At 39.1% G+C, this 25,072-nt stretch overlaps 1 protein-coding gene across 1 annotated transcript in view; it reads right to left on the bottom strand.

Annotated features, from left to right (window-relative positions):
* Positions 1–25,072, bottom strand: part of lrba (LPS-responsive vesicle trafficking, beach and anchor containing) — an 897,133-nt gene that overhangs the window by 744,378 nt on the left and 127,683 nt on the right. Inside the window, exon 21 of the mRNA XM_043699616.2 lies at positions 19,441–19,633. Within this exon, the coding sequence (XP_043555551.2) occupies positions 19,441–19,633 (193 nt within the window). The remainder of the gene's footprint in view (positions 1–19,440; positions 19,634–25,072) is intronic.

Below are 25,072 nucleotides of genomic sequence, written 5' to 3'. Positions count from 1 at the left end.
AGCTCACTTTAAATACCAGTTCACAGCACCACAGTGTGGTATAAAATAAATTTGCATCTGCAAAGCTCAACGTGAGAGTTGTGATTTCAGCAAGGCTATCCTGAGTAAACACAAAAGCCTTGATGCAACATAACTGAATGAAGTGTGTCAAGGTACCAAAAATAGCGAAACTTTGAAAACAAGACATTAAAACTCTCATTTCCAAACATTTTCAGGCTTTTTCATGCTTCCAGCATTACAGGACCTTAAGGGTTCAGTGTTCGGTAAAACATCAAGGGTATCGGACATCGGTTTTGTGACAATCCAAAATAACTTTTTGTTAAAACAATGACTAACAGGAATCCTGTTGCTTTGTAAAAGCCAAAGTCCATAAATTCCAACAACCTTGAGACTGAGGATATGCTGGATCTCAGGTCACACACGGTTTGGATAAAGCTGGGTGAAGTGAGGTCAAAAGGTTGTTCGGGAGTGTGGGATAGGCAACGCCAATAACTAATAAGCAGTTATCGCACCAATGGAGCACAATCAAATTACCTAGCTAAGTTTATTTTTAATTTTGCTCAATTAAAATTGAAGAGGAGACACTAAAAGTGTCCTGTGTTCAACTCCAGTTTTTGGATATCTAGGTTTCAGACACTGTATCTCTAACATTTCATAATGATTTCTTTTCAGTAGCTGCCAGAAACTCTCAAGTGTGATAGTACGTTAGTATACAGATAAAATCAGACTTCGCATTTAGAATAATTGTAAATCGTTCCTTGATTCAAAGACGACCTCTATCCAAGTTCATGATTTTCTGCAAGGATCTTCATGTTATCCAGGTCAACACCAAACAATTATTCAATTTTATAGCATTCCTATTTCTCATCTGACTAGCATAGCCATGAAAATTCAATGAAGGCTTCTCCAAAATTACAGCTTTTCTGAACTTCAGCTTTTCAGAACTGAGAAGTTGTAGATAGAATGTCAAATTCGACAAATGCAACATCAAATTTAGTTATTTAAATCGCTCCTTTCCTCCGCACCACTACAATGGACAGCCAACAACTCAACCATGCCAATCAGCTCTACCAGACGATGTTAATGTACATGGTCCACTCAAGCCTCCGCCCATTTTTCATCATCTAAAATCTATTATATGCTTGTCCAGCTTCTCCTTAAATGCACCTGAACTATACTCTTCAAGCATTCTGCAATAACAAGTTGCAGTATGAATAAAGAAGTTTATTCTGAACACCATTTTGGATTTCTTGGCGGTATCGTATATTACACCTTTAACTGGGTTGTGCCAGAGTTTCATGGCAGAGCCTTAAAATAACACAGGTGGTAGCAAGTACAGTGAAGCCCAACTTAACTGGTGTACGAATAGGTGCTATGAACTCTATCCAACATTGGGAGACACCATCATGTCCCACTGATCAGCCAATGCCACCTCAAGTCAGGCAGGCCTGATTAACAAGGTGCTGACTTGTCTTGTTCAATTTATTGTATTCAGTACTTCTGAATACCAATTGGAAAGAATTTATAACACCAGACAAACAAACAAAATAAATAACTCTTGGATTGGGAATTTGGAATATTAGCACCATGCACACAAGACAGACAGAAATCTTGAAGGCCAGCGAATAATGCCTGCAAGACAGCTGACATTGACATGGAACTTGATTGCCACAAATCAATGTACTGTCTCTATAAGAGACCAGGCTCACTGAGCAGGAATCACTGAAAGAAAAACGTTACATATTAATTTAGCAAGGTAAGATTTCAGAGGAAACACATTAAAAGGTATAGACGTCATTGGGAGAAACACGCTACTCTCAATGATAGAACTTTCATTGATGATTCAGAACATATTGTCTCAAACACCTCAAAACTCAAACATGGCCAGTTAACTTCCTAAGTATTGCAGCCTAGATACTTAACTCCGACAGAAAGGTGAAAGATCATTTGCATGAGAAGTCTGACACTGCTGTCAGTAGAAACCCCAAGTCACAACATCTTCAGGTAATAATCCAGAGATTGTTTTGATATATATTGATGACTTAGACTTAGGGTTGAGGGTACAATTTCAAAATTTGCAGATGATACAACATTCAAAACTATTGGAAACTGAGAAAATTTTGAACTTTATAAAACACTGGTTTTATCTTAAACAAAGCACTCCATCTAATGCTGGGCAAACTTTAGGGAAGATGCAAAGGTTTTGGGCAGGATTCGGAAAAGATTTACAAGAATAATTTCAGAGATGAGGAATTTTAGTGACATAGGCTGATTGTAGAAGCTGGGGCTATTCTCCTTAGGAGGAAATCAAATGCTTGTTAAAGAGTTTTCAAAATCATGAAAGGTCCAAACAGGCAAGATGTGGAGGAACTATTCCATTTGTGGAAAGGCAGAGAACCAAAAGTGATTTGCAAAAGAAGCAATGCCGACATGAAGAAAATCTTTCTTATGCTGACTTGTCTTGTTCAATTTAGGGTCTTACACACTTGCACAGCGTGTGGTGATGACAAATCAATCAAGTCCATTTCAGACCGGGGGCAGGCGGCAGCGTTGGAGGGTGTTTGGGGGGCAGGCGGGAGAACGGTATTGGATGGAGTTTGGGAGGGGCGGTTTTGGAGGCTGGGTGTGGGGCAGTGTTTGACAGGGGGCTTTGGGGCGGGCTGAGGCTCACGCAAGGTGTGCTGCTGCCTAGTCTGAACAGGGGGCAGACTTAATAGAAAACTCCGAGCCCCAGAGGAAAGGCATTGAATTGATTAACCAAATAATCAATTATCCGAACGAAATAGTGCCCGCCCATCTTGTTCAGATAATTCAGGTTCCCCTGTACTTTCAAATCCTTCCTCTTCATGTACTTATCCAAATGTCCTTTAAACGCTGTAATTGCACCTACATCCACCTCTTTATCTGGCAGTTCATTCCACACATGAACCACATTATGTAAAAAAAGTCGCCCCTTATGCCCTTTTTAAATCTTTCTCCACTTACCTTAAAAATATGCCGCCTAGTTTTGAACTCCCCTACCCTGGGGAACAGACCCATATCATTCACCTTATCTGTGCCCCTCATTACATTATAAATCTCAAGAAAGTCACCCCTCAACCTCATACGCTCCAGTGAGAAAGGCTCAGTCTTTTCAGTCTATTTTATATCTCAAAACCTCCATTACCAGCAACAAGCTGGTAACTCTTTTCTGAGTGCTTTCCAGTTTAATCATATCCTTCCTGGAACAAAGTTACCAGAACAGTATTCTAGTTGAGGGCTCACCAACAGCCTGTACATGATATCCTAACTCCCATACTCAAAGATCGAAGCAATAAAGGGAAATGTGCAAAACACATTGTTAATCACCCTGTCTAGCTGTGATGCAAATGTCAAAGAATTACGTACCTGGATTTTTCGCTCTCTCTATTCTATAGAAAGCATTTATGGAACTACAGAGAAAAAGCAGGGGTGTGGGACTGTATGAACTTCTCTTGCAGAAAGCCAGTACATATGCGACATAATAGCCTCTTTCTGTGCTGTAGTTATTCCAGGTTTCTATTTCATCTAGGTTCCTGCTTTTCAATTTAGGGCATTATTTCAGATACACTTTCAATTCAGACATCTCCCATGTTCTGTCCTGTGTGTTATTCCAACATGAACTACGACATTTGAATTTACACTCTACCTTTCCAAGCATCCCTTCAGATGCTATAACATATTCCTTATCCTGGCACCATGCTGGCAACGTATCCTTCACAACTGATAAGTTATTTATAACGCTAATTATAACATTATCTTTACTGCAGTGTTTTGTTGAAAATGTGTTGCTGGAAATGCGCAGGTCAGGCAGCATCCAAGGAGCAGGAGAAGTGATGTTTCGGGCATGAGCCCTTCTTCAGGAATGTTTTGTTTTGTTCACTGGATAGTCTCTGAATCAGGATGCTTTCATTTGAATTCTGGCTGATACAGCTTGCCGTCTCATTCTCAAAGATGTTGGATAAGTCTAGTGTCTGCAGCACCTCCTTTTCAAATCCCCCTAAACTTCCATTGCCCAGCCCCAAAACAATTATCGCCTCCTTTCTTGAAACTGTTATCCTCCAAGTTATGGCTGCATTCTTTATAAAAGTGTACAGAAATTTCCCTCCCTTATGTAAAGGAGCTTCTCCAATTCAAACTCAAACTCAGGAAAATCTTTAACAAGTTCCCATATTCTGCAGTTCAAATTTGTCATATCTTTGACTAATCTTATTTTCTTCAATTAAAGTCTTTCTCAGAAATTCTGGGAAAGTAAGGGGCTATTCAGAAGAAATTGAAGGGATATTGGAAGTATTACTGAAAAGAAAATGGAAAAGTTAGTGGGACAGAAAGCTGATAAGTCTACAAGGCCTGATAATCTACATCACCTAACAGGATACTTAGAGGTGGCCATGGAAATAGTGAATGCAATGGGTGAATGCATCCTCCAAAATTCTGTAGATTCTCCACCATCCTAGTAAATTAGAGAGTGATAAATGCAACCCAACTGTTTGGGAAGGCAGAGTTGAGAAAAAGAAGATAACCAGGAATTACAGACTGGTTAACATAATACCAGTAGCAGTGAAAAAGCTGGAGTTTATTATGAAGGATGAGAGAACAGGGTTATACAAAGTCAATGTGGATTTATAAAACAGAATTCATGTTTGATAAATCTAGTTTTTTCTTGAGGACGTAACACGTTGGGCAAACCAATAGACATGGTATATCAAAAAGTATCTGAAAAGACAAATACTCCCAAATAAGAATCAAAGCATAAGGGATTGATAGTAATACATTGGCACAGATTGAGAATTGATTAGCAGAAAGGAAGCAGATAGTAGAAATAAGTGAGTCATTTTGGAGTGATGATGACAGCACAGGGACCAACACTTGAACCCCCAGCCATTCATAATAATCACAAACAATTTGGATGAGGAAATCAAATGTAACATTTCCAAGGTTGTTGTTTGTAAAACTAGTTGAGATTTTGAGTGGTGAGGGGGATGTAAACAGCTCAAGTTGAATGAGTGGGTAAATGCATGACAGATGCAAGTTTACTGTGAGTCACCCATTATAGTCAGAAAAAGAAAGTAGCAGAGTATGTTATTTAAATGGTGAGAGATTGGTAACTATTGATTCACCAAGGGATTTGGGTGTCCTTGCACATCTGTCAATAAAAGCAAGTAAACAGGTGCAGCAAAAAGTAAAGAAGACAAATGGTATGTCGGCTTTCACTGCAAAAGGATTCGAGTTCAAAAACATGAAATCTTAATGCAGCTGCACAGGACCTTGGTGAATCTACACCTAGAGCAATGCATGCAGTTTGCTTCTCCTTACCTGAGAAAATATGTATTTGCCACAGGGGGAGTTTAGCAAAGGTTCACCAGAATGATTCCTGAGCTAGCAGGTTTGTTGCACAAGGAGAAATCAAGTCAACTGGACCTGTATTAACTGGAGTTTCAATGAATGAAAGGAAATTTAATTGAAACTTATAAAATTTTGACAGGGTTGGACAGACTGATGCAAGAATGACATTTCCTCTCACCAGGGTGTCCAGAACAAGAGGTCACAGATGCAGAATATAACTTTCAGGTTAGACCATATCAGACTGAGATGAGGAGAAATATCTCCAAGTCAGTGATGCATCTGTGGAATTCTCTGCAACAGAAGGCTGTGGAAGCAAAGTTACTCAATATGTTTAAGAAATAAATACATACATTTCTGGAGACTAAAAGTGTCAAGGGCAACGAGGAGAATGCCTGAGATAGACAGAGAATCACTCATAATCATGTTGAATAGCAGAGCAGTTTGAATGAACCAAATAGTATATGCCTGCTCCTATCTGTTTCTATATTTACTCAAGGCTTATTTGTAGTGAAGTAGCTTTAGAAATAACACTATTCAATGTCCCAACCCTAGTTTAAGACGACAAAAAATTTGTCTTATAATTCACTTAATTAATGCATCCAGGCTCCAGCTCTCAGAGCTCACCGTCTCCCTCTTTCAGGCTGCTCTTTGTTTTGTCATAAACCCGACCACCACCTTTTCCCTCATCACACTGAATTCTCCAAGACTTCAATTGTACTCCATTGAGCTGGACTTCATGCAACCTACCACAATAGACCTGCTTGCTTTATTTTTCTCTTCTAAAACATTAGGAACCTCACCTCTCTACAGGCACTGTACTTGCTTAAAAGCGTTAATCAAAAAATAAAGGTCACCAACCAGAAACATTATCTTTGTTCCTCTCTCTACCAATGCTCAATAACCCAAGTATTTTCTAACATGGTTGGCTTTCATTCAGATTTCTGTTGTCCCCACTATTTCACTTCAACTTCACTGATATTCTTCTGCCAAGAATGTAATCTTTGAAAAAGTTCTATTCTTTCATCATGCAGGATTTAAATTTGTCTCATATCTTGTTAATCTTCAATACTTTGCCTTTGATTTGCTGTTTGATCATGGCACACAATTCCCAACAGAAAGATGATTTTGCTGAAAAGCAGACTGGAGTTGTGTGTCAAGACCAGGCAGAAGTCCCAATGCAGCTAACTCCATGCGAATTTCCTGGAAAGTTAAAACTTGCAATGGACAACTACCTGAAGTCTGAAAACTCACCAGCAAAGTCCAAAACACTCAGTTAGAGAACAAGGGTTTGGACTCACTCATGTTAACAGTTGCCCAAGAAAAATCAGAAGGATTGACACCTGCTCTAATTGCTGGTTAATCATAAAACTAAAGCACTGACAAATCTCACAAGCCCAAATCCAACCTCTGTTCACCATTTGAGGGTACCCAATCATCTTCACCTTCAAGCTGGTATCTGTTTCCTCATCCACTTGCCACCTATACCCTTTCATCTATCTTGTTGCCTTCCCAACCTGGCATTTGAACCCACTCAATCCCTAGCCCCCACCTTGCATTTATACCCTTCAAATATCTGTCACACTTACATCTCAAAGTGTCCTGGCACCTTACCTCACCCACTTGGCACCTGCAGCCCCTTTACCCACCTAGTACCCTAACCATGTGGCATTCTAACAAACAAGCACCTGTACCTTCTCATCGACCAGGCACTGGTTTCATTCAGTGTCTTAAAGAACACAAGTTCCTTAGAGGAGGAAGGGGGCACAGAGGTATAAGGAGAACAATCCACAAGTAGTTCAAGACATGGCCACTAATAGCATACCAACAAAATTTGGATGTGCACAAAACCAAAATTAGAGGAGGGAAGTTCTCTCAGAGACTTACAAGACAAGCAGAATTTTAAAGAGATAGGGAGCTTAAGGCCATGGAGGAATTTGAAATCCAGGATGAGAATTATAAAATCGAAGCATTGCTCATCAGAGGTCAATTTAGATCAATAAATGCAAGTCTGTTGGTGAATGAGACTTCGTATGAAAGAAGAGATGGACAAGAGAGTTTGAGACTCGCTCAAATTTATGATGTGTAGAATATGTCAGACATGCAATGGAATGGTCAATACCAGAAGTATCAAAAGTTAGAGTTTCAGCAGCATTTGAACTGAGGCGGGAGCAGAATTGAAAGAAGTTTGGAAATCGAATTAGGTAGTCTTAGTGATAAGTCAAACTCACTCAGGAACAAATACAACACCAAAGTTAAAAATAATTTCATTTCAGCCTCAACTAGTTGGCATGAAAGGGATCAGTGGCTTGGAAATAGAATTATAGTTTAGCAAAGTAATTAGTATAGTAGTTTGTCACTTGTATTTCAGAAAATACAGCGAACAGTGTTTCAGTAACCATACTCTGGCAAATTTTAATTACAGAAAATATAAAAAAGGAATGGGTTAAAACAATGCTCATCTTTTGTTCCTTTCACAACTCCTGGGTTTCTGAGGGGCTCCAGGATGCCCAAGCCACTGCTGAGCCTGCCATAACAAGGAGAAATAGACTGGACCCACAAAGCTTTCATTACTGCAACAGCCACCTCACCACAAGGAATCCCAGGCCAAACCCACCATGCCAACATCACTATGGCGAGGAGGAATGGGCCAGACCCACCACCTGTAGCCAAAGCAGTCATATCACTGCCACAACCACAAAGAACAAACCGACTTACCATGCCACCACGCTGTAGCCTCTGCTGAAGATGCCACATTGCAGCCATGGCCAGGAGGAATGGACTAGATCCACCAAGTCACCAATGCTGAAACCACAGCCACAAGGTACAGACCGGAATGAACCACGCTATTGCCACTGCAATAGCCCCTTTATTATATCTTTAATTGACCACCAAACATTGGCTTCTCAAATTCAATCGGCTACATGCTCGCAGAATGTGGCAACAGTTTGGGCGGAGTCTGAAGACAATGGGTTTGGTGATTCAAATAATTGGAAAAAATTTCTGCTCATCCAGCATTGCATGTCAGACACTTAATCTGGCACATGGCATCATCAATGTCTATTTAGGATTTGGTGCCATGCTTTCAAATGATGTCCCGAAGAGAAATAGCACAGTGGCAAGATCAGAACGAAAAGTGGAGACGTAGGAAGATAAACCATTGCAAAATGACTCTCTGTTAAGAACAGAAGTAGGCAACAACAGATTTACCCAGCTACAATGCAATATAAAGGGAGGAGTTGGGAAAAAAGACATGAGCTGAAAAATGTGTTGCTGGAAAAGCGCAGCAGGTCAGGCAGCATCAAAGGAGCAGGAGAATCAGGAAGAAGGGCTTATGCCCGAAACGTTGATTCTCCTGCTCCTTTGATGCTGCTTGACCTGCTGCGCTTTTCCAGCAACACATTTTTCAGCTCTGATCTCCAGCATCTGCAGTCCTCACTTTCTCCTAGGAAAAAAGACATGGTCAACCCTACCAATGACTGCAGACAGGCCCAGAAACGTGAGGAGGAATAGCTCACCATTTTCAAATCATGTGGGATATTATTTGTAGCTTTGATAAGGGTTGTTTTGATATTGCGGTGGGGTTCAAAAGTGATGAACATTTAAAGATATGAGTCTGGGAAAATTAGCATGGATTTTAAAAGTAACACTCACACAAGCTTTGGAGAAGAAAAGTAAAATGAAAATTAAAGATAGACTTGCAATTTGTAAGACGGGAGGTGTTTTTGAGAGGAACATTGCTGGAAGATTTAAGGAGTTGGGGGACAGAACTGAAGTGAAAGAATCGTACATAGGACATCAAAGCCTTGGAGATGGCACAGAGACATAATCGAATGGAACCATGACCAAGATTCTAATTACTTGGAGAGACAAGGAAAGCTAACCACCATTTTGTCGAGAGGAATTAGGAATAGACAGCAAATGTTGGTTTCAACAGCAACATACACATTGCATGAAAGGGAAAACAAATTAATTTAAGCAGCTTCTTAGAGTGATACTCCATCCACCACTAACATAGCATCATCCAGAAGGTGCACTGCATTCACATCTCCAAGGTTTTTTCAATAGCATCTCTCAAAACCTGTACTAACTAGAAGGACAAGGGGAATAGATGTGTGGGTACACCACCATCTGCAAATTCCCTTCCACATTGCACACCAATGGGACTCCCTGGCTCAGGTTTCATGAACACCCTTTGTAAAGCATTATGGGTGTACCTACATGGGCTGCAGCAGGGCAAGAAAGCAGCATCCCATCATTTTCTGAAGGATAACTGAGATATGGACAATAAAAGTTTAGCCCAGCCAGCACCATCTACATCCCATGAAAGAATAAATACATGCATCCCACGTAAATATTTACAAAAGAAATCTTCTCCTTAGAATATAGAAGGTTATAATGAGTTTTGAGACATACAAAATCATAATGGGTTGTGCAAAAAAGGAACAATTATTTCAAGTGGCACATGGGTCAAGTGATCAAAAGAGGCAGATGTAAAGTGATTGGCAAAATAACTGTAGATAAGAAAAAAGCAAAACCTTACACAGCAAGCTATGATCTGGAATGCACTGCCTAAAAAGATTGATTCAATAATAACAAAATTGGGTAAATATTTGAAGGGGAAATATTTCAAAAGAGGACTATTTGTACAGCTCTTTCAAAATTATGCCACAGGAACAATTAGTTGAATGGTTTAGTTTTGTGTTGAATAAATTATTCTATGACATAATAGTCTAATAATATTCAACACAAGCTGAGGAAACAGCATTTCATTCATGAAGCACTTATAGTCATCCTGTCAAACCATCAGGTTTGATAGCCTGAGATCTTAACCACCTTTTCAATTTTCTTAGATAGCAGGGATTTAAGAAGTGTGGGGAGTTGCACCAGAGCTATTGGGAATAGAGGCAATATGGTCTAGTTTTAGATTGAGAATCTCCAATCAGTATACTACTGACTGCATAGTTTGCAACCCCTCAAGACCCTCTAGTACATTTCCGCAGCAGCCTTGTCACCTTTGTAAGCATTTCCATGCCGCCCTTTAACTTTTCAATGCAACTGTTTACACCTTCTCTAAACTTCATGACTTGCTTATATTCTTGTCTCATTAACACACATTTTGCCTTAAATCATCATCCCTTTTAGTACTCACTCACTCCTGCCCTCAACCACAAAAGTGCACTGAGTTCTAGCTGGTGCACACACCCTCTCAATACTGGCTGCTTCCAGAATGCTTAATTTTAAAGAAATTCTGATAGAGAAAGCAATACTGCAGTGTTACGATCCCATCCAAAGTTATATTGGATAAGTCAACAAATCAGATTAGAGACTGAAATCTGGCTTAATAGATTTTTTTTTGTTTTAAGTTTTTAACAACGTTGTTTTTCTTGAAACATTAGCACACAACGTTACAGATTTGAGTTTAACAATAAAACAAAAATGTATTATGCATAGGAATTATACCAAAATAGAATGAAACAGGCTATATTAATAAAAAGCTGAAAATGTGTTGCTGGAAAAGCGCAGCAGGTGAGGCAGCATCCAGGGAACAGGAGAATCGACGTTTCTGGCATAAGCCCTTCGTCAGGAATGAGGAAAGTTTGTCCAGCAGGCTAAGATAAAAGGTAGGGAGGAGGGACTTGGGGGAGGGGCGTCGGAAATGTGACAGGTGGAAAGAGGTCAAGGTGAGGGTGATAGGTCAGACTGGGGTGGGGGCGGAGAGGTCAGGAAGAAGATTGCAGGTTAGGAAGGCGGTGCTGAATTCGATGGATTTGACTGAGACAAGGTGGGGGGAGGGGAAATGAGGAAACTGGTGAAATCCGAGTTCATCCCGTGTGGTTGGAGGGTTCCTAGGCGGAAGATGAGGCGCTCTTCCTCCAACCGTCATGTTGTTGTGGTCTGGCGAGGATTAGTAGTGCTGGAAGAGCACAGCAGTTCAGGCAGCATCCAAGGAGAAGCAAAATCGACATTTCAGGCAAAAGCCCTTCATCAGGATAGTGAAGGAGGAGTTTAATATGCTTGTCAATGCACTGAGTATAGGAGTTAAGCGGTCATGTTGTGGCTGTACAGGACATTAATTAGGCCACTTTTGAAATACAGAGGAACCTTGATTATCCGGCATTCGATTATCCGAATATCGGATTATCCAGCAAGATTGCAAGGTCCCGATGCTCAGCTATGTAATCCATCATTCAATTATCTGGAATTCCATTAGCCAAGCAAAATACTTGCCGCCCGTGTCCTTCAGATAATCAAGGTTCCTCTGTACTTCATCATTCAGCTCTGGTCTCCCTGCTATAGGAAAGATGTTGTGAAACTTGAAAAGGGTTCAGAGAAAATTTACAATGTTGCTGCCAGGGTTGGAAAGTTTGTGCTATAAGGAGAGGCTGAACTGGCTGGGGCTGTCTTCCCCCTTCAGAGTGTCACATGGTGAGAGGTGACCTTATAGAAGTTTATAAAATGACAAGTGACATGCATTTGATGAATAGTCGAGGCCTTTTCCCCAGGGTAGTCCAAGATTAGAGGGGATAGGTTTAAGATGAGAGGGACAAGATTTAAAAGGGACCCATGGAGTAAATTTTTTAACACAGAGGCTGGTGCATGTATGGAATGACTGCCAGAGAAGGTGGCAGAGGCTGGTACAATTACAACATATGGAAGTCATCTGGATGAGTACACGAATAGGAAGGGTTTAGATGGATATGGGCCGGATGCTAGCAAATGGGACTAGATTAATTTAGGATATCTGGTCAGCATAGACAAGTTGGACCAAAGGGTTTGTTTCCATGCCGAACATCTCTATGATTCTAAGTCTCCAAATCTCACTCCCCAGACTACATGATTTATTTACAAATATTTACCTGTTACTCTTTAAAAGTTTTCCTACAAAGGAAGCTCAAGAGCTAATTCAAATTCAAAAACCTAAATGCAAAAAATAAATGTTAAAATATATACAAATCTTATATCACAACAGCAAAGATTCAAGAATTGGAATCATTCATTTTTAATGTAAATTGATATTAAATGGTTGCAACTGCAAGGAGGCAAAATGTTGGCCTGAGCAATTCACTGCATGTATAGTTAGTAATAAACATTCAAAAAGTACTTTCCAGTTTTATGTTTGGATGGCCAAATTCTAATTTTAAGGTCCAAGAGTTGCCCTGGACTCCCATGACAGGAAACAGGTTTTTGTTTTAAATTGATAAAGGTATTTGACAAAACCATTGAAAAGAAACTCAAATCTAACAGACACAAGTAAATACAAGCTTATGCTACTGGTCCTTATAATTTAATCAGGAGTGACCCTGTAATGTTTAATTTTGATTTTAAATGCTATATTTTAAAATCCTTTCTAACATACACAAGGTAATTTCTGCTTGCACAGTTTTAATCTTAGAAGGGTTTAAAAACTATTTTGCATTGAAGAATGGATCCAATGTCTAATATATATTTGCAAGAAAATCTTAAATAGGAATAAGGATATGGCATCCAACTAATGCACTTTGAGGTGCAACAGGATAAAATACCATTTTGCAAAGCCTTTAAATGCTGACAACAACAAATCATACAGAAAAGGGAAATAGTGCAGCAGTGTCAGAAAGCCACCACACATTAATGAGTGTGATGCAGCTGTGGGAGGAGTGGATCATCGTGACAAACAGCTTAGCTGCTACAATGGTGGCAGGAAATCTATCAAACTGTACAATAAAATTGCGATTGAGTTTCTTTGGCTTTTTATAGGAAATTCACAGATTCTGATGTATAACACTGCAAAGTCATTCAAAATTACAGCATTTGGTCTTTTTTGATTAGAGATTTGGGGGGCAAGAGGAGAAAAAAAATGCTCAAAATAAAATATTGTGACCCAAGTTAAAATAAAAGTGGGATAAATAGTTGTCAGCATATACCATAAAACAAAGAAAAATCGAATCCTCTCAAAATGATATGATTGGACAGGATTTTTGGCAAAAGGAGAACCTTTCCATAAGAAATGTGCATAACAGTTGAAACAAGGGTGACAGGTCAACAAAATCTAACACAACATCCAAGTTAAACTGACTTAAATGGTGACAAGTGTCTTCCTGTTAATTCAGTTTTGGTTTTAAAAAATGGAATTACCCAGGAATGCAAATGAGGCATTTTTAACACTAGAAACTAGAATGTATTGCTCCACAATTCAACTCAAATTAATTCAACTTAAACAAAAAAAGCTGTACAAGTTGAATTCCTTCCAAAATACCACACTAATATAAAGATATTTACAAAACTATTGAAGGGCAGTAAAAGATTATGGGCGGCACTGTGGTTAGCACTGCTGCCTCACAGCACCAGAGACCCGGGTTCAATTCCCGCCTCAAGCGACTGTCTGTGTGGAGTTTGCACATTCTCCCAGTGTCTGCGTGGGTTTCCTCCGGATGCTCCGGTTTCCTCCCACAGTCCAAAAAAAGTGTGTGCAGGTTAGGTGAATTTTAGTGTTAGGTGAAGGGGTAAATGTAGGGGAATGGGTCTGGGTGGGTTGCACTTCAACGGGTCAGTGTGGACTTGTTGGGCCAAAGGGCTGTTTCCACACTAAGTAATCTAATAAAAAAAATTACTCTCAGGTCAATATACTGGAAATGTACACAGCTACTCAAATTTTTTAAAAATGAAATAATGGAGAAAATAGCATTGTGCTGTTGCTAAAATTGCTAATTGCTTCAATAAAAAAAGATTCAAAAGCATAGGGCTCGTGTTAAAAAATAATCCAACTTACATTAGTATCACATGCAGCATAATCAGAGAAATTCCAATGGGCAGGTTTAAGAAACAAAATGGGCTAAGAATGCACCACAAAGCTGTGAACAAATGAAATGGTGCAGCAGAGAGAAACGCAGTCAGCTTACTCTATCATTCATTAATATTACAACTGATCTGTACCTTAACTTTGTCCAAACACCTCAATTCAATATTCTTTAACTCATTGATAGATTTTTGCAAGCCAATCTCAGTTTCAAAATTGTCTATTAATTATTTAGCAAGTTCTTAAATGTTTTATGGGGAAGAGAATTCCCCACCTACATAACATTTTTATCAAAATGAGTTTTCTAATTGCTTTCTGGAATACTTTAGATTCAGAATAAAGCCAATGTCCCATAACCTCAAGCCCCCAACTCTAGTAGAGAATGCTTCTCTCTGTACATTCTACCAATTACTTTACAAATTATAACATCTTAAATAAAATAAATGAATACAAGCCCATTGCACTTAATTTCTTCATCCAATCTAACCTTGAGACTTTATGGCACCTTTGTAAATCACTTCTTCCACAATCAATTAATCCTTTCTGTAGTATGGTGCAGAACTGGGTAAAGTGTTCTAAATGTAGTTTTGATCACTTTTGGTACATGACAATTAGATTTTAGAAATCTGTACAAAGGGACTACTAAATTTCAGTGGATATCCAGAATTCCTAGCCCTTTACCATTTTAAAAAATACACTGATCCATAATATTTGTTCCAACATGGAAGGCCCAATAACACTGGCTTGCACCAAAGTTCATCTGGCAAGTGTTGCCCAATCACTTAATCTATCAATACTTTTTTTTAAAACACTACACGCCCATCAGCACTAAAAAACCCAAAGAACTGCAGATGCTGGAAATCAGAAACAAAAACAGAAATTGCTGGCAAAATCCAGCAGGTCTGGTGGCAAACATGAAGAGAAAATACAGTTAATGTCTTGGGTCCAGTGACCCTTCTTTAACTGAAGGGTGACTAGAACCAAAATATTAACTCTGCTCTATCTGCACAAATATTGCCAGACCCATTGAGTTTTCCCAGCAATTTCTGCTGGTCTCTCATTTGTTCTCCTTATTATATCATCCAACTCTGTGCCATGAGGAAACTTGAATATTTAGCTACTGAGTTACCAAGACTTTAGTCAATATAGAAAACAGGAATTTCAGCAGAAGATTTTTAAAATAGACCTGTTCAGGCATGTAGGACATACACCTGTAACAAGTGGGATTTAAACCCAGATGTTATGATCCAGAGGTAGGGACACTACTGCTGCACCTCAAATGCAACTAACCATTTTCAGTATATCCATGAATCTATGAATATCTATTTTCACAGGTATTTCTTCTATTGTCTGACCAATCACCGAACAAAGTTTATACATAGCTTCAATTCCACGGCCTTTCATTTTGGCTCACAATCCAAGTGGAATTTTACTGAATATCTTTGCAAATCTGGGTAAATTGCAATCATAGACATTCCCCTTAGACTGCTGTATTTACTTCCTCCAAAAATATTCAAATAGGTTCATTACGTAACATCTACTCTTTACAAAACCATGTAGAAATCGTTGAATTAAAGCAGATAAATAATTGGGGAAATAAGGAGCGCAAGTACAAAATTCATCTCATATTGCATAACAAAATGGTGGAACAGATTCAAAATGCATGCATTAGTAAAAGATTGAAAAGCACTGGTTCTGTATTTAAAAATACCTTACATTCATATGCAGCATAATAAAACAAATTCCTACGAGCAGTTTTAAGAAACAAATGGGCTGAGAATGCAAAACTTCTATTTGCACAAAACTAATCTGACTGCCATACATATGCATGAACTACAGTTGCTCATTATGCCCAAATTTGTATGCCAATCTCGACGTCTTCAATTCTGAAGACAAGTCAGCCAGCTATTCCTTGAACATTAACAAGATAAAACTCATTAATCCACACTTGCTCAGCCAAATATTTCACATTTCATGCGTGCTGAAGAAGAAATTTTGGAATATGTTGAACAATACCAATACATCAGTTACCTTTCTCAAAAGGTCACCAATGATGAGGTGACTCAACTGCACCAACTCAGCCTTCTACAAAATATGGTTACAAGTGTTTGACAAAAAGTCAGTCAACAAAGGCCTGAGTATGCATAGAATCCCTAGTGTGGAATCAGGCCTTTCGGCCCGGTAAGTTCCACACCAATCCTCTGAAGAGTATCCCACATAACAGGTGTCATCAGCACAATCCTGTACTGCACCTGGACTGTGCAGTAATTTCATCTGTGTCGACTCCCCTAAAATAAGCGCCGTTCAAAACTCTGCTGCCCACATCCTAACTTGCATCAAGTTCTGTTCAAAATAAGCAAAGAACTCCTGATCCTGGAAATAACATACAAAAGCAATTGCTCGGAAAACTCAATAGATCTGACAGCACATGTGGAGAGAAAACAGTGTTAAGGTTTCAGGTCCAGTGACCTGACGGAGGCGACTGGACCCAAAATGTCAACTGTTTTCTCTCCATGGATCTTGCCAGACCTACTGAGTTTTTCCAGCAATTTGTTTTCGTATCAAGTTCTGTTCAGTCATCTCACCTGCATTCACTGATTTTCTCATTTTTTTTGGTTAATCAAATCTTAGATTTTAAAATACTCATCCTTATTTTCAAATCTCTCATCGCCTCAAGTCCCGCAACCCTCATATCTGTACTTGCCTCCTAGTTTTAAGCATCATTGCTTTTAATTAATGCATGAGTGCCTTCTATTAATCTAAGTATTTCAATTCCCTCCTTAAACTTCTGACTTTCTTTCCTCCTTTGAGACATTCGTCAAAATTCCAAGCCTTTAGTCACCTGCTCTAATTTTGTTCGTGCTCCTGTGACATGCTATCATGGATTTTAGTATATTGAAGCTAAAACAGAAGCATAAGTTAGTGCTGCTACATAGGGTAGGCAGCAAAAAGGAAGGCTGATGCTGTATTGGCATTTTAGTCAATCCAAAACATTGCCAGGTACATATCAATACAAAGATAGTATTTCGGTTTGAGAACAGGTCATCTAAGAGTTTACATCAGGTGCTATCAAGACTTAAGTTATACTTTAAAGCATCTTTCCAACTCACTTTCACTCCTCAAAAGTTTCCAAAATTATTTTTCAGTCATTTCAACATTACAAGCTTAGAAAAACACGTCTGTGATATCAAGAAAAAATAATCCAAGAGAATACAAAATGCTATAGTTCTTTTCTCATTGTTCCTGTCGAACAGAGAGGGTAGCATGACTACGGCTTTGACAGAGATAAAACTCCCACTTTTCAGCTGCAGGACATGGCACTAAATATTACATTTCCTTTCAACGTTGACTATTACGATTTCATGTGAAATATGAGGGATTCTTGGCAGTATGAGATTATGTCCATTATGGAGTACAAAGTTACAGTAAAATTAGTTCCTGCAGTGCAGTTTTACAGTTATCTCCAAATAAGCAATGGAGGAAAAATAATACTAAACTTCTGGGCAAATCTGGCAAACAAAACCAACATTTACAATGTTGACACAATAAGAGATTTACACTAACTGAATTGAGAATATCAACAAAGCAAGCTAGGCAAAGGCTGCATGGACTGGAACTCTGACATACTTGGTGCATGGATAATCCTCAGAAAGAGAAGATTTGATTCCAGTACAGCAAATAGATTGAAACTCATTCAACACACAGGAAAACACATCATCCTAGTTTAATGTGGTCCAGAATTTGAATATTAGTTTCCCAGCACTCTTGAAGATTGTTTTGACATAATTCAGTTAGCATATACCAAAATCTGACCGGTCACCTCATTTACTTTTGCTTCATGGGCATGTTAAGAGTGTTTTATACAGCTTCAGAATAACATGCTTGCTTTTGTACTCTACACATGCATTTATTAAGCCCAGGATCCCATTCATTTAATGAGGACGTTTCCAAAGCTGCCCTCCTGCCTCAAACAATATGCAAATATACTTTGCAAAGTTCCTCTGCTCCTCCACTCTCTTGGAATTAGCTGACTAAAAACGGACTTCCGTGATTTTTAGCAAAAAGGTTTTCCATAGAAATTTGACTCAAAACATTATGAACCTCTAGTCAAACACAAGCTTGTATTTAATATTAATGACAAAAAATTAAGTTCAATCATAACAGGGGTATCCACAGCTATATATCACCATTTAGTACCTTGGACCTTCTATTAAAATTCTATAACACTTTCAAACTTGTGAAACGCACTGTAGCCAATCTGTCAGCATTCTGCACTCATGGTCTTCATGGGAATTACCCTGTGTGTCTCCAGACATTAACCATAACCCCACACACATTTTCTTGTCAAAATGAACCTAAATTTTTTTTTAAAAATGCACATATAAAATACACTTTAGTCACTATCATCACATCTACTACATTGTCCACAGGATAATATCTCATCTCTGCTTGCCCTGTCTAAGTGATAGCCTTTCCCTTGAATAACACAGGTATCATTCACATCTGAAGGTGCTGTGGAATAGTGCTTTGATTCAACAATTCACGATGTTATTTTCAAGAGTGTGTCAGGATAATGCTATCATAAAGCATCCATAAAGGCTCATCCAAGCTACTTAAAAGTTGACGTAATAATCTTAAATAGTTACATGTAGCTAATAATTTTTGATAACTACAATTTTATCCTTTAATCTCAAGAAGTTGATTGTTAACACATCAAAAAAGTCTTGAGGGAGAAATAACTTGTTTTTAATGTTCCATATTATGGCAGAATTAACCAGGTTTTAAAAAATGCAAAAACTCAATATATTATTGAAAATTGAAACATTCAAAGTAGTCGCAGCATAAATTCGTCTTCCTAAAATGATAAAAGCACAATCCTGATTGTCAAAATTAAATGGACTTGCAATACGTTCTCTAGCACTATCATCCAATTCTCATTTACTTCCCTGCACTGTAATTGCGCGACTAACAGCACAAAGATCAAGTATGCCCCCATGTGGCTTAAAAATTAAAACAGTCAATTTGCCCTTCATCAAAATCCTCCTTGAAACATCCAATAATAATAAATCAATTTTCAGTAAGGGACCCACCTAGCATTAATATATGCAAAAATATAGCAATTTTAATTAAGCAATTTCCTATGAAACTCAGTTTCAAGTAGAAACTCAAGTGACACAATCTTTCGTTATTTTACACACTGGTCATGGAAAACATTAAATGGCAACAAATAGAATCAAACTGCAACAATATTACACTGAAAAATTAGCTTGTTATCTAGAGTATATTAAAAATATTCTCACCTTTGAATGGGTTATTGAGAGTGTATCCACCCAGACACGCCAGCCACCCCACTCATACTTTATTGCATGATAAAGCAATATTCGGAAGATAGCGTATACCATCTCCGTTATTTTTTGTTCATCAGAATTCTTAGCATTGATATAGCAAAGAGATAACATCCACTCTTGCCATACTGAGCACTGCAGTAAGCTCCTGCAACACAAGAATGACAGTTCTGTTTTTTTAGCAATATGCAAAATTGCAAACAAATCAAAGTACAAATGAGAAATACAAACAACAATAAATTACCTTACTTTAATTCAACAAGAAAGACTAGTTACATTAACTTAGAAAATTGCGCTGGACTTTCTCCATAAGTTGTTGTGGTTCTGTTCGCTGAGCTGGGAATTTGTGTTGCAGACGTTTCGTCCCCTGTCTAGGTGACATCCTCAGTGCTTGGGAGACTCCTGTGAAGCGCTTCTGTGATCTTTCCTCTGGCATTTATAGTGATTTGTACCTGCCACTTCCTGTTGTCAGTTCCAGCTGTCCGCTGCAGTGGCCGGTATATTGGGTCCAGGTCGATGTGCTTATTGATTGAATCTGTGGATAAGTGCCATGCCTCTAGGAATTCCCTGGCTGTTCTCTGTTTGGCTTGTCCTATAATAGTAGTGTTGTCCCAGTCGAACTCTTGTTGCTTGTCATCAGAGTGTGTGGCTACTAAGGATAGCTGGTCATGTCATTTCGTGGCTAGTTGGTGTTCATGGATGCGGACCGTTAGCTGTCTTCCTGTTTGTCCTATGTAGTGTTTTGTGCAGTCCTTGCATGGGATTTTGTACACTACATTGGTTTTGCTCATGCTGAGTATCAGTCCTTCGTCCTGGTGAGTTGTCGTCTGAGAGTGGCTGTTGGTTTGTGTCTTGTTACGAGTGCTAGAGGTCGCAGTAGTCTGGCTGTCAGTTCAGAAATGTTTTTGATGTATGGTTGTGTGGCTAGTCCTTTGGGTTGTGGCATGTCCTCATTCCGTTGTCTTTCCCTTAGGCATCTGTTGATGCCCTTAGGCACACTACCATACATCAAAAACATTTCTGAACTGACAGCCAGACTATTGCAACCACTAGGACTCCTAACAGCACACAAACCAACAGCCACTCTCAGACGACAACTCATCAAGACGAAGGACCCGATACCCAGCATGAGCAAAACCAATGTAGTGTACAAAATACCATGCAAGGACTGCACAAAACACTATATAGGACAAACAGGAAGACAGCTAACGGTCCGCATCCATGAACACCAACTAGCCACGAAATGACATGACCAGCTATCCTTAGTAGCCACACACTCGGATGACAAGCAACATGAGCCCGACTGGAACAACACTACTATTATAGGACAAGCCAAACAGAGAACAGCCAGGGAATTCCTAGAGGCATGGCACTCATCCACAGATTCAATCAATAAGCACATCGACCTGGACCCAATATACCGGCCACTGCAGCGGACAGCTGGAACTGACAACCGGAAGCGGCAGGTACAAATCACTATAAATGCCGGAAGAAACATCACAGAAGTGATTCACAGGAGGCTCCCAAGCACTGAGGATGTCATCTGGACAGGGGACGAAACATCCGCAACACAAATTCCCAGCTCGACAAACAGAACCACAACAACGAGCTCCTAAGCTACAAATTTTCTCCATAAGTGCTGGTATTCTGAGCACCTGCCAAGTTTATGAAAAAATTATATTCTAATAATTTTAGCTGGATATGACATGACTATGAATTAATTCTAAATTTGAAAGTGCAAACATTTAATAAATCACTTTCTTGTAACATAAACAAAAATTTTAAATGATTGCAAACAGCGAGTATATCTAAAATTCAGACATACATCAAGTACAACATTTTCTTAATTTGCATTTGTCACAAGCTATATGACAAACATAACTGTATACACAAAGCAACTTTGCTTCAAAGGCAAATAAGGGGGATGCAGGCATATACTTTACTTTTATCCAGATGAAATATTGTTACAGGTTACCTAAAATATTAAGCCTCTCCAAACTGCAAGAATCCACCTGCATTTCGCATGACCATCCATTTAATGCAGAAGCAAGTTGAAATTCTGCTAGAACAGTTCTAATTTTTGGAGATATGTTTTGTTAACTTTATTAATTTCAGTTAAACAATTACAGTTTTGTAATAAATTTACCGTTATCTTGTTTACCACTAAAGTTTTACTGTTGGCTGTTTTGAAATTGAAGCAAGTGCAAATTAAAATCAAGCCAAATACATACACACAAATGTTTAGCTGAGACACCACACTGGCCACCTGATGCACTTGTGATAGCTGGAAGACATCCCAATGAGAGTATTTTTAAAATATGGATTTTTTTAAATTCTGAAAACAAGATAAAACTGTTTAAAAGTAATTGTTCCTTTGAGCCTTAAGCTACCTTATATTTGCATTTAACTATAGTGATAGCTATTTAATGAGTTACCAAAACTAACATTTCACTTTGGTTGTTTAACTGTTACTTTCAGTCAGTTATAAAATAGTTCTAATATGGTAATCAGAGCAATAGTATTAAAGTCCCGGTCAGACTAAGTCACCTAGTTAAGATGTTGTTTTATCTCTCATCTTCCTTAGCATGTCAGTGAGCCCAGCAATGTCAACAGTTTTACTTCCAATTCACTTTGAAGAAATTAATAGCAAACATAGTAATAGCAAACATAATTGATTTAACACAGTAGAGAAGTCACAGATTGTCATTCAAGTACTTAGAACAAAAATTCAGCAGAACATAAAAGGGACACAGAGGCTGCCTTGGGAGAAATGGTCAAAGGAGAAAACCAAGATTGAGCAAAATTGCAACTGTTTCTATAGCTCTGGAATTGCAGAATGCAGATGTTGAGGACTTTTTTTAAAAAGCATTGATGTATAATGAAGATATTTTTCAATAAATTTGACTTGATTAAGTGAAGAATTATGTTCCACTTGTTTGATTAGGGTTAGTTGTATAACATCTTCTATAAGAGGTAGGTTCAATCAGACATTCAAGAAAGCACTAGACAAATATTTGAACAGAAAACCTGTGCAGGGGTACAAGGAAAAGGCAGAAGATTGGCACCAAGTAATTCGGAGAATTGATACAGACATGATAGGCTGAATGGCCTCCCTTCACACTATAACAATTCGGCGATTCTGTGAAGAATAGTTATGTGAACGAGATCAAAAATCATAAGTTAATGATTTTATTGTTACTTGTACTTAAATGGAAAACAACTGCAGAGCTGTGAAGTGTAAAGGAATTTAAGTGTTCTGGTGCACGTGTCACAAAAAGTTCGCTTGCAGATACAGCATATTGTCAAGAAGGTTAATGGGATGCTATCCTTTAGTACAAGAGGAATTGAACATACTATGAAGGATATTATGCTTCAGTTGTGGTCTCACCAATGCCCTGTATATCTTAAAACATTGCGCGCAGTTTTAGTCTCCTTATTTAAAAGGAAAAATATAATTGCATTGGAGGTGGCTCAAAGAAGGTTTACTGGATTGATACCTGAAATGAGCAGACTGTCATAAAAGAAAACATTATGATTTGGAGGTGCCAGTGTTGGACTTAGGTGGACAAAGTTAGAAATCAGACAACACCAGGTTATAGCCCAACTGGTATATGTGGAAGCACTAGCTTTCGAAGCGCTGCATCTTCATCAGGTGGTTGTGGAGCAGAATCATAAGACACAGAATTTATAGCAACAGGATTGCAGTGTTGGACCAACTCGGCATGCTATGGTTACTAGCCAAACCATATATCCAGTCTCACCCTAAGAGGCATCGACATGACTGTGTCAGGTTTCTGCCTTCCCAGTGTGCGTCTGCGACACAAACAGAGTGTACGGCCACCCTGTAGAATTTCTTTGGGATACCAGAGATTTCTACACAACCCTGAATACCTCAAAATTTAATGATCTCCCCGGTGGATCACAGGGACTACTGCTTTAAGCAGATTTACTTGCCATGTACAGGAGGGATACGTTACTGAAAATACCGAATTTAAACTAGGCGACATTACATGCCACCTCCCTGCTTAGTCAACCTTCCACCAGGTGCAGAATACATCCTTGGCATTGATTACAGTAGAACCTCGATTAACCGAACATCAATTATCCGAATTTTGGATTAAGTGAACAAGGTCAAGGTCCCATAAAAATGGCATTAGGCAACTCAGCATTCAGTTATCAGTTAAACAGCAAGAAATGTTTGGTAACTGGCAGTCAAATTACCGCTTGTGTACGATAGATCAGTTCAAATGGCATTATGGCGAGCATTGCCAAATAACCAAGAAATATTCAGATAACCGGCACTGATAAATTACCACTTGCTTCTGGTTATCTGAACAAAATACTCCCCACCGGTCTCGCTCAGGTAATCGAGATTCTACTGTACATGACTAGGTACAGTCTTGCCTTTGATCCAGTAAATGCCTGCATAGGTCAACTGTCTCCATTTAGCAATGCACACATCATTTCAACAAGCAGTTATGCTAATCGGATTAGCACAACAGGAGAGTTTTGGTTCAATTCCCTAACAATGACCCGCTATGAGAGGGGTTATAGTGAAACACAAAGGGATATTCGCCCAGTATAAACACAACTACTGGCATATCCCAGGAGAGATCATTATCGAGGGGTCAGACCCAAAACCACCAAGAAAATAAGGTTCCCCAGACAGGCAGAGGGGAGGTAGCCAAGGTAACTGACCGTCTGTTACAGCAAGGAGTGCTGTGATCTGTAGCCTCCACTAATAATGTTTCAATTTGGCTAGGCAGAAAACCAGATGGTTCAGTGTTTAACCATTGATTATGAGAAGCTTAATAAAGTCATCCCACTCAATGCACCAACAGCAGCCAACAGCCCAGCCACAATAATGAAACAAGCCCCTCAAGCAAAGTACTTCACAGTACTTGATATGGTTTTTGGCCCATACCCTTACATCGGTCCTCACAGTACAAATTCGCGTTTACCTTTCAGGACCAGCACTATACCTGGACTAATCTACCCCAAGGGTTCCATAATGCATCCTTGATTTTCCATAGACGATTAGTCAAGGGCCTAGAAAGGTTTTCTGGCCTGACTGCCTAATCCAGTATGTAGACAACTTACTCCTACAAACTGAAACAAAGGAGAAACTTATCCAGCTCCTAGATGAATTACTTGACCTTTTAAGTGTGCTAGGTTGTAAAATAAACCCAAAAAGGCACAGATTCTACAGCCCTCGGGTTACATACTTGGGAAAGATAGTCACCCATGTGGAAAAAAAAAGAAATAGACCAAAAGCAAATAGATTCCATTGCGCTACTCCCACTCCTGAGATGTTAGTGCCCTCTGATCTTTCCTAGGTAGAGTGGGAGACTGCAAGAACCACATCGATGGGTTCGCTACCAAAGCAGCCCCACTCTGTGTTGCTGAAAAAGAATGTTGCCTGGAACTGGGCATCCCAACATACAAAGGCAGTAACTGGTTTAAAACATGCCGTTGTAACAGCACCCGCCTTACTAGTTCCCAATTCTGACTTACCATATGCCCTAGAAGTTGCAATCACAGACCAGACGATAGCTGCTGTTCTACTGCAAGAGTAGCATGGTAGGCC

The sequence above is a fragment of the Chiloscyllium plagiosum genome, unplaced genomic scaffold, assembly GCF_037043375.1.
Source record: "Chiloscyllium plagiosum isolate Xiang-an unplaced genomic scaffold, Cpla_swu_hap1 HiC_scaffold_1, whole genome shotgun sequence".
Taxonomy (NCBI): Eukaryota; Metazoa; Chordata; class Chondrichthyes; order Orectolobiformes; family Hemiscylliidae; genus Chiloscyllium; species Chiloscyllium plagiosum.
This window is presented reverse-complemented; position numbering and strand designations above follow the sequence as displayed.